Raw genomic sequence first — 10,836 nt, 5'->3', positions numbered from 1 at the left:
TTGAATGTTTATGGCTAGGTCATATCAAAAATTTAGGCTTTCTTAATGATGAGAATTAAATAAGTCTCATACTCTGAACTGCAGCACAGTTTTCCAAAAGAATATATCAAGAGTATACCTGATTACCTTATTTTTGTTAAGTCCTAGAAAGTTATCCAAAGGGAATTCAAGAGCAACTTTGCTCTGAGGGATTATGAATGTTCAGGTCCAACATAGCCAGAGGGCAACACACTAGATACCAAAAGATGAAGTCACCTTTGGATCAGGCTCAGTTCCTGAGATCTTCATGGACGGTTTTCTCGGCAACAACATTAATGTGACTTCCTTTAATTTCTTCCAGGATGTCTTATTGGCTTCTCAGCCTAGCCTGGATCCTTAGGATCTGATGGTAGCCTCCCAAACCACTAACCCTGGCGGCCACCACCAAGTCTAACCCTGCTTAGCATCTGAGCTCAGGCAGATTCATTCTGGGTGGTTAAAATTGCAGGGGGACTCAGCTAATTGGGACATGGCTCCAAAGAACAAACAACTTTCAATGTTTCATTTCAGGCTATTGGGGCAGTGAAGTCTGAAGTGAGTTGGGCAGCAAAGATCTCTCTCTTGTTACCTTGAGCAACTGCAGTCTTGTGTCCTCCAGATGGATGAAAGCAGAGGAAGTAGTTACCCCCTTTTATAGAGCTGGAAAAGGGAGAGGGGGTTGTTCCTTAAGGAAACACATGTCTTCCCCTGTCTCTCATGGTTGTCCCCAAGAAGCAAATTGTTTCATTCTCTCCCTTTGTACGTTGTTGTAGGAAGCAAATTTATTGGTGCATCAGGCAGCAAAATTTTGGTTAAGCAAGGCCTCCCAAGGCATTAGCACCATATCCCCCCAAAGAAGGTGTCAGTAAGTCACCTCCAGCTAAGTTAGTTTGACCATTGAAGTGGGACATCCCATAAGGACCTCTTCCCCATCCCAAAGCAGTGAAAATATAATAGTAATATATAATTAATATCTCATAGACTTTGCTGTCTTTCAAAGATATGCCAGATCTGCTGAAGAAGCCACCTCCCTCGTTTAAGGAAGAGCCTGTCTTGGAGCTAACATATGTTTTTAATGCATAGGGGCAGGAGTGCCTGCAGGGAGGGGATTAAAAACAGGCAGAAACAACCATGCCACCAAAGCTATGCCCCCTTTTTACATGGGACAGGGCTTTGATTTTTTTTGCAGACCCCCCTGCATTGGTAAAAGAGCATGCAGGAACTGAGGGTGTAATGGGAAGAAGGAATAACCTTGAGGAACAGGAGAAAGAGCCACAAGCAAGAGAATGGTTAGATAAAAGAAACCTGAGTCCAGGGCAGAACTGTAACCTGAGAAAACGTCTCAGACAAGACCCTCCCTAGTTCTCACGAAGATAAAGGGAGAGAGTGGGGAAGCACATTCAGACTTCCAAGATTCTGTTACAATTACTTTATAATAAAAGTAGTATTAGCTTGTGTGTCTTCGGTTTCCAAGTTTAGTCTGCCCTGGAGGACTGACAGAGGGCTACATTCACACACCACCTCCAAGGGCTCCAAGCCTGGAGATGAGGGTTTTGGCAAAAACCTTCTGCCTCGCAAACAGTCCCCCCCCCCCACGGTTGTCTTCACGCTAAGTCACCTGGCCCCTTCCCCACCCACCCCCCAGAGCTGGGATGTGGGAACTGAGCTTATCTTCAAGGTCTTCAAGCAATAGGATGATGGAAAACCAGCCTGAACACGCCCTCTTCTCTGCCAGATGTCCACCTCTGCTACTTATATAAAGATGTGCTGCTCCAACATTCTTCCTAGTTCTTTCAAGAAGCAAGATGGCACTTGTCTGGCTGCTCTCCTGTTTGGCTCTCCTTGGTGCTGCCAGTGGTGAGTGTCACAGTGCTCTTGCATTGGGTTGGGGGAGGGAGACTCCACCTCCATGTTTTTCTACTTGGTAAGAAATCATTCCTGGAGGGAAGGCTTTAGGCTGGAACCTCTCTTTGGCATCTCTGAAGAGAACACTGTACCCATGGTCTTCAATTAAAAGCCAGGAGTCAGCATTCCTTCTTTAAGGCAATCAGGTCTCCATCTGTTTTGTCCTTTTCAGCTAGCACCATTGGCTTGAGATGCTACCCTGCATTATCCAGCCAGAATAGCATGCCTTAAACTCCTCAAAGTCTGCCTTTGTAACTCCTGACCTGGAAGCCATATGGAAGATCCTACTGGATTTATTCTGGTTTCGGTGTGCTCTGTTCACTACACAACTGGACTCCAGTAATGGAAAGTAAATTGTGGGGTCTAACCTTTAGCAATATGGAAAGCCAGCCTTCTCCCAGTTCTGAATCCAGGCCAAAGACCCTCTCTAGGATTAACCTTCTGATTCATTGCCAGGTTGTGGTGTCCCCGCCATCCCACCTGTAATCAGTGGTTATGCACGGATTGTCAATGGGGAAGAGGCAGTGCCTGGCTCATGGCCTTGGCAGGTCTCCCTGCAGGTAAGAATGCCGGGCACCCTTTGCTTTGTCTAGGAACCCGGAAGGAACTGGTGGTGGCATTGGGGAGAGAGGCACAAAATTATGTACCTTTTGGTGCAATGGGATTATTTCTGCTGGGATAAGATGCAGCAACTTTAAAGATCTAAAGTGATGGAGAAGGGAAGGTGTGTGGCAGCTGTGGTCATCAGGATAGGTGGCAAATGTGGGCAGGATCAATGTGGTAGATAAACCTTTGACAATCTCGGTCTGCTGCCTAGAGGGCTGGTGAGCTGAGAAGCTGAGCATTTCGGGGGCTGTTTCTGGCTGTCCACTCAATCTCCTCCATTCTGCAGGACAAAACTGGCTTCCATTTCTGTGGAGGTTCTCTGATCAATGAGAATTGGGTGATCACTGCTGCCCACTGCAATGTCAGGTAAGATTGGTGCTCATGGGAGATCTAACCAGAGAGCTTCTGAGGTTCAGATATTTGAAGAACCAGGTCCTCTACAACCCAGGCTTTGGGGTCAACGATGTGAAGTTCATGGGCAACAAGGCCCTTAGAAAGCATTTCCTAGGGGTCTGCCAAGTCTCACCTCACAGGGAGCATAAAAAGTGTTCCATGAATGTAAGAATATGTGGGAAACTGGCATGTGGCAAAATATCCTTGAGCCTTATTTTCACTTCCCCAAATGCTTCTGTTCTGTACATGAGCTTCCTTACTATTCTTAGAAAATCATTAAGGTTGAATAGCAGAAAATCATTTGTTTGCCCAGAATTAAAAACAACGATCAACAGGGATGGTTGCAAACATCCTGGAGAAGACAGCCACTTCACTCAGTGCTTCCTATAAATGGGTGTTTGATGACTGGCCACACTCCTACTGGGGAGAGCACCCCCAGCATACTTTCAAAGCTCCCGCAGTTCTTGTGGGCACACCTGCCTGGCTTTCAACTTCCAGGGAAGTATACAATACTGATGGCAGGAAAATCATACCCTGGGCATTCTGCTCCTTGCACTAAGGAAGTGCTAGAATAAAGCCTAAACTGGTCCAGTTACAGAACACTCATAATGTTATAGATGCTAATCCCTAGGAGTAATTGGAATATAAAAAGTGGCTTTAGACCAGTATTTTTCAACCTTGGCAACTTTAAGAGGTGTGGACTTCAACTCCTGGAATTCCCCAGCCAGCATGAAGTCCACACCTCTTAAAGTTGCCAAGGTTGAAAAACATGGCTTTAGATGAGTGATTTCTTTATCTTCCTCCCCTCCATATGTTGTATGGTGATATGGGGAGAGAAAACCAAACAACAGGGCTACACCAAGGATCTGGGAAACTATGCCATGAGATGTGTTGTGTGAGAGATTTTGGGGAGGCTGGGAAAGGCATGGAAGGGAAAGGAGACCTAAGCAACCAAGAGACAGAAGGAGGGTCAGTGGGCAGCTGATCTCATGAATGGCAACTCAGCCCAGATGTCAAGAAACTTGGAAAGCAGCAGTTCAAATAATTCAAGGAGACTCCACCTTAATGAATTGGCCAATGAATGAGGCTGGGAAATTCCTCTTGCAGTTTCTTAAATTATTTGGTATTTACCCCAGATGAAATCTGTCTAGTTCTTGCTTCCTTGATCTTATCCAGCTGCATGGGGCTGGACACTTTAACAGTTCATATGCATGCTTAACTAATGAATGGATATCCTATCTATTTTCCTAATTTCCCACTTCTATGCCAGGACAAGCCACTTGGTGGTGCTGGGTGAATTCGACAAAGGTTCTCCTGGGGAAGATGTTCAAATCATCAAGGTAGCCAAGGTGAGCAGGGCAACTATAAGTTGGAAGCATGTTAGGTACAAAGATGCCCACAAGTTTGCACAAACCTTGCAGAACGAATCCCACAACAGGGCACTAATAGCTTTCTTGGGGCAAGCATGTATCACCTCTGAATAGGGACTTACTCACAGGTAATAACAAAGAGCATTGTCTCTATATGGAAAGAAATACAGCTGTTGACTAGACTGGGGGATTGACAAAACATCCTAGAAGAAAGGAATGGCCCACCGCTTCTGGATATGTTCACAAAGTCAGCAGAAGTTGAGTTCAACCAGAAGCAACCCAGGTTAATGGCAGCAGCTAGCCAACTTTTGGCTGATGTGAAAAAGTTAAACAGGTTCAGACTTGGTTAGTGCTTGGATGGGAGACTAGCGAAACTCAAATTTGTAAACTTTGAAAAGCCTTCTCTGAAGAAGGAAATGGCACGGCACTTCTGTATCGCCCCCAAGGCAATGCAGAGATGTGTCCATGTAATCCATGGGAATCAAGAGAGACGTTACCATTTATGCAACGGGTGCAACAAGAACCATTTTCGAGATGTGATCCCAGCTCTCTCTTAGCGTCAGCTAAACCATCTTCTTTCCTCTGACAGGTTTTCAAAAACCCCAAGTATAACATGTTCACCATCCGCAACGACATCACATTGCTGAAGCTCGCCACCCCAGCCCGGCTAACGGACCGGGTGTCTCCTGTGTGTCTGCCGAAAGCCACTGATGACTTCCCTGGTGGGATGATCTGCGTCACCAGTGGATGGGGACTTACTAAGCATACTGGTAAAATGGGGACTCTTTCCTACTTTGGGACAGACAGTAAAAATAATGGGAGGGGAAGTTCAGATGAGCAGAAACTGGTTTATTTTATTGTTCTCGTAATTAGCCAGGTTAGGGACAGATCACCATGGCAAAAATCTACCTATGTGGCTGCTAAGAGTCAACCACGACTTGATGGCATGTAATCAATCCATCGGTTAGCCAGCGCTCTTCTACTCTACTCTGTAGGTTTCAATATAAGCTGAATATCATTTACATTTACACCTTCTTCCAACATACATTGCCAATTAGTTGCCTAAGTACTTTCTTCCCCTGAATTCTTACTTTATTATGTTAATTTCTCCAAGACAAGCTTTTAAAGGCCCAACCTCCAACCTCAGCTCTGTTTTGAAAAGCAAATCCTGCTGTTTCTATGCAGCTTCCAGAACTTTTTTCATTGATGGAAGAAAGGTAGAAGCTAGCAAGCATCACTTCACCCTGGGATCCATGCTGCTACAATGTCCATTAAGACTGGAACACGCAGGGATGTCCTCAGCGTATTTTTTAAAAAGCCAAGATCGCAGCTGCAATCCACATGAAAACCAGGCAGAGCTTCAATTTTGCATTGTTGTGACTACCCTCTTGACTTTTAACGCACCTTGCAGACGCCATGGGAACATGCAAATCTAACAGAATTTGTAGCTGATTCTAGCTCTAAAGCAGTGTTTTTGAAACTTGGCAACTTTAAGATTGAGTCCACACATTTTAAAGTTGCCACATTTTAAAAACACTGATTTAAATTTTTAAAAAATCTAGGAATGCCTCTGGCTCCACGTGTGTATTCTTAGCATCTTCAGTCAATTAAAATTGCAGCTCCCTGCAGGAAGGGTGTCCATCTGCACTCTCCAAAGACAAAAGGCTGGGATACTACCAAGCATCTTGAAAAGCAATGCAGAGGGTACAAGGAAGAAGCTCACCAGTTTGCCCTCTCTGATCATGCCCCCTTGGTAGCCATTTTGTGGCAGTGCCCATGACATACGCTCAAAACTCAAAATGAGTCTGGCTGAAGGATGTATTTGTTGGGGGCCTCAGTTGTAAGTGCTCTTGAAATGGGCCCAGCCTATCTCAACCTTCATTGCTAAGCCAGATTCACAGCCACATCAAGCTGAATTAATCTGGATCAGTGTTTCACAACCTGGCTGGGGAATTCTGGGAGTTGAAGTCCACACATCTTAAAGTTGCTGAGGTTGAGAAACCCTGCACTAGAGGATGGGATGGCTGTTGATGAAACAGGTTCTGAATTTCTCTTATTGTTATGTTAATAACTTGTTTTCTCTATCCCCACCTTGGTGCCTTTGGATGGATTTCAACGGCCAGTATGACCAAATGCTGAATGGGGAGGTTTATACATAGAAATTCAAGTACAGCATATCTGCAGATCAGAAACTGGAGAAAATTTGCTTGCTAGTAAATATTACAAGTTAGTCTGATTGCCTTTTTTGCCTCTGAACCACCAGCCTTCCAGGAAAAGGGCTGAACCAGGATTGCCTTGAGCCGTTCGGCATCCATTCTCTAAGGCCATCTCTGTATTTCAGCAGGGACTTTAAAAAGAGGCAGTTTGAATTTGGTGTGAGGGAAAGTGGTTTTAATATTTCCCCCCAGTGCTGATTCAAGAGCATTTGCAGATGGGGGGGGGGTCAACAACATGGCTGCCGTGACTGTGCAATCAAAATCTTGCCTCTTTTTTAAGGGTATCAATGATTGCCATCTTGACTTTTTTGCCCCTCTGGCTGTGGACATCTCTGCCCAAAGATGTTTTTAAGCCCGAGAAAAATACATGCAGGGAAAACAGATCCCTATGAGTATCGCCAGGATTGTAGCTCAAACAAGGCCACAGATTTGGAAGTAGCTGCACAGAAGTATTCTCCACTGTTGTTTTTCTGCACATCAAACAAAGCTGGGAAATCAAGTTGCATCACCGAATTAGAATTCACCGGCTTCCTTCAATGTAAGCAAGTGACTTATTTCAAGGCTTTTAAAACTGAGAGGTCTACATGGATTTATCCCTGCGTCAAGAGAATAGAGATGTTAGAGTGCTCTACGTGTCTTTCCCGGAAACATTTTTGTTCGTTTGATCTATTTCAGACAAGAACACCCCAAACACATTGCAGCAGGTGGCTCTTCCTCTTCTGACCAATCAGGAGTGCAAGAAATTCTGGGGCAACCGCATCGCGGATGTCATGGTCTGTGCTGGGGCTGCAGGAGCATCTTCTTGCATGGTATGGCTCCTTTTTGTCCCAGTCTGTAATTTCTTGTGGCTAGTTACAAAACCATCTTTCGCCCAGATGGATTTTACTCATCATTTCCTTAACTCCTGCTAACTTCATGTCTTCTCCCACTTGGGGAACTTCTAGAGAAGTTCTCATCATCTTCAGAGGGTCAATGGACCTGTATGGAAGGTTCCGAGATCTCATCTGGTCCTTGTTTGTCCGGGGAGTTTGCTTCCATTTGCCATTCGGCTTTGGTTCTGGGGACTGAAGACCTGCTCCAGGCCATTGTCTCTATCCTGGAAAGTCTGCTCCTTAATCTCTGGGCAGAGAATGGTGACTTCTGTGGTGAATGGTGAAAGGTGGCAAGGAAGGCATGCTGAGCATTGGGTTGGATTGTCATCTCACGCATTTAAAGGCTGATACACTTTCCTCCTTGTCTGAAAAGGGCCTGAGGGCTCAGAGACCCCTGGCCATCTTTATATCCACAAACAGACATAGCTTAAGCCAGCCTCCCCCAACTTCAGCATTCTCTGGGTATGTACACTTCAGCTCCCAGAATTCCTGAGCTATTGCTGAGAATTCTGGGAGTTGATTTTCATACATCTGGGGGAAGCCTGAAATAAAACTTTTGAGGTCCCATTCTTTCTTCTTTGTAGAGCCATTCAAACCAATTCACTTTATTTATTTATTATAGTCATAGGTTTCCACATTAGTGGCATTTAGTTGGTATATTGTGGCTTTTAACAATGTCATTAGCCACTTTAGAGCATCCCTGAGCAGAACATTTTCTACAATGAAAACATATATTTTTAAAAGACACAGTGGGTGGTTCAAAAATTACCACAGGTATCCACAAGGGGGAAAGTAACATCACAAACAGCATGACATCGTGTGATGTTGTGTAATGCATGGCACCATCATGTCTTGCCTATGTTGTGCATGAAGCCATTGTGGCTTCTACTGGATGGTTTAGATGCTCTAGGGCAGTGTTTCTCAAGCTTGGCAACTTTACAATGTCTGGACTTCAACTCCCAGAACTCCCCACCCAGCAATTCTCCATGCTGGTTGGGGAATTCTGGGAGTTGAAGTCCAGACTACTTGAAGTTGCTAAGGTTGAGAAACACTGCTCTAGGGCAAAACACAGGCCATTAAGCATCCTCTGCTGCATGACATGGCAGAAAAGAGGCTTAGCTGCATGCGTTAGCCGTTGACTCTTACTTCAGTGCTGGCGGCTTGTTTGCGAGGACACGCGGCTCTCCCAGTTCTGTTTCTGGCAGCAGAGCCGGAAGGTCTGAAGGAACAGCTGGGGACCTGTGACCGCTGCTTCTGCACATCGCTTTTCTGAGGCAGCAGTTTCCCCTCCCCTGAGGGCAGGGCTGGCCCTTAGCCTCCGATCAGCCGCTGACGTTCTGCTCTGGTTCCTCCCTGCAGGGTGACTCTGGTGGTCCCTTGGTCTGCCAGAAGAACGGGGCCTGGGAACTGGCCGGGATTGTCTCCTGGGGCAGCGGCACCTGCTCTCCATCCAGCCCGGGGGTCTACGCCCGCGTTACGGAACTTCTCCCTTTTATTGAAAAAACCCTTGCTAATAACTGACGCTCCTCGACAATGGAACAATAAAAACAGCACCGGACATTTTGCATTGGTCGTTTTTTCAGCGTTTCTTCTGGGGTTTCAGAGCTGTACTTGCAGCACGATTCCCGAACATGTTCTTGGGCTGCTGTTACTAATCAGAAACCAGGGGCTATTCAACAGGCGCAGCTCAGCATGGACGAGGCAGTTCCGAAAGTATGTGAGCGCAGTTCAAAAAGGCAGATATGAAATACCGTGCCAGGATGCGCAAAAGTGAATGATTCTTACACAGAAAGAAAAGTGACTGTAGGCCATTGTTTCTCAAGCTTGGCAACTTTAAGGTGTGTGGACTTCAACTCCCAGAATTCCCCAGCCAGTATACAGCATGGCTGGGGAATTCTGGGAGTTTGTTTATTTTATTTATTTATTTATATGTCACATTTATATCACCGCCCAACTCCCCCACAAGGAGGGACTCCACACGTCTTCAGGCTGCCAAGCCTGAGAAACTCTGTCACGGAGCAATTAAGTTCCAGTTGCAGAATTCTAGCCCGTGTTGCTAAAGGTTCAGGGATCATATTTTGACTGCCTGATGTTGGTAATCTAGAGGAGTAGAAATGTTTAACTTTGCTAGTTTTTATTATCCGTGATATATATGGGTCCCCCTCCCTAGATATGGCCAATCAGGAGCATTAAAAGTCGATAGTGAATAGTTACAGTTGGGCATTTTCCCACCTGCTCCTCAAAGTGTCCGTTAACTTCGGTTGGCACCTTCCTTGCCAGCAGGACTGGATGTTTCTGAACATTTTGTGCCTGGAGGCCACACACATCACACCCTTGTACTCCAAGGTGATGAAGTAATTATTAACTTCCTTGCCCTTTGTTTCATACTCAAGACCTTGAAGCAAAACAGAATTGACAACTGGCTTCTAAATGTGATTCCAAAGGGAAAAAACAGTAAATTTTGCAGTTCCTTAACCACGTGGTCCTAAGTATCCAGATGTTAAGAGGGCAAATAGATAACCCACCCACATTCAGAACCTCTTATTTGAGATGATTTAGGATGCAGTTTTATTCACGCTTCCTAGGGAGCCACCCCTAGTGCAGCAGATGCATCATTCAGACATTCGGTTCAACCCATATTTCTTGAATCATGGTTTACTGAATAATCCACAATCAGTTGCATTTGAACACCATAACAGGTTTTTTAAAAAAAGGGCATTTGCCTCTCTCCTTAATGCGGTATCAACCCAACAAGTGGGATTTACTTTCCAGGGAATTTGCAGAATAAGTTTGTGGTGTGTCAAGAGGGGTGATCTTGGTGAGGTGACCCCAAGAAGAGTTTATGCTGATCCTGTTATTATTGAACTACAATTCCCATCACCCCTACCATTTGCCAATGCTTGGTGCTATTAAGAATGGGAGCCCTGCAACTCTTTGGGTAAGGAATGATGGTGGCACCCCCTGCCCCAATCCTAGATAAAACAAATTGTGGTTGGATTGGTTTATCATTCCAAGGAAAGTTCTCCTATTTGATTTGGCTACACTTATTTTATTTACTTATTTATTCAATTTATATGCCGCCCATCTCCCCCAGAGAAATTCAGAAATTTCATTCAGAATCCATTCACATTCAGAAATTGGGCCTATTCAAGACTTACTCCCGAGCACGCACAGAGGGCTTTTCCTTCCTTGTCCTGAACAGAACTCAGAATGCTTCTTTTGCATCAGGGTTTTCTTCATGACTTTTGAATGCATACATAACTTTCCAAGGGAAACAGGTTTGAATGCCAGTTGTAAAAACTGTGAGCTAGAATCTCATACTGGAGAAATAATCTCCCTGGAATGGAACTCCCAGGTTTCCTGCTGGGGTTGGTCTCATCTATTTTCGGGCTAGTGATTTAAATGAAGGTGGGTTCCGGGGTATTCGCTGGGAACGGTCAAAAAAGTCAAGATGGC

The 10,836-nt window shown here is 45.1% G+C and overlaps 1 protein-coding gene across 1 annotated transcript; it reads left to right on the top strand.

Moving 5' to 3' along the window:
• The first annotated feature begins 1,767 nt into the window (after positions 1 to 1,767).
• LOC103054169 (chymotrypsinogen 2-like) lies at positions 1,768 to 8,938 on the top strand. The gene is made up of 7 exons (XM_007428191.3): positions 1,768 to 1,875; positions 2,380 to 2,483; positions 2,816 to 2,895; positions 4,193 to 4,271; positions 4,882 to 5,062; positions 7,184 to 7,317; positions 8,740 to 8,938. The coding sequence occupies exons 1-7, from the start codon at positions 1,824 to 1,826 to the stop codon at positions 8,899 to 8,901; spliced, it is 792 nt and encodes a 263-aa protein (XP_007428253.1). The 5' UTR covers positions 1,768 to 1,823; the 3' UTR covers positions 8,902 to 8,938.
• The last annotated feature ends 1,898 nt before the right edge of the window (positions 8,939 to 10,836 follow it).

This window comes from Python bivittatus, unplaced genomic scaffold (assembly GCF_059951505.1).
Source record: "Python bivittatus isolate LINGU-HERP-01145 unplaced genomic scaffold, Pbiv_v1 ctg000190_np1212, whole genome shotgun sequence".
In the NCBI taxonomy this organism is placed as follows: domain Eukaryota; kingdom Metazoa; phylum Chordata; class Lepidosauria; order Squamata; family Pythonidae; genus Python; species Python bivittatus.
The sequence above is the reverse complement of the archived record's forward strand: the minus strand, read 5'-3'. Positions and strand labels throughout refer to the sequence as shown.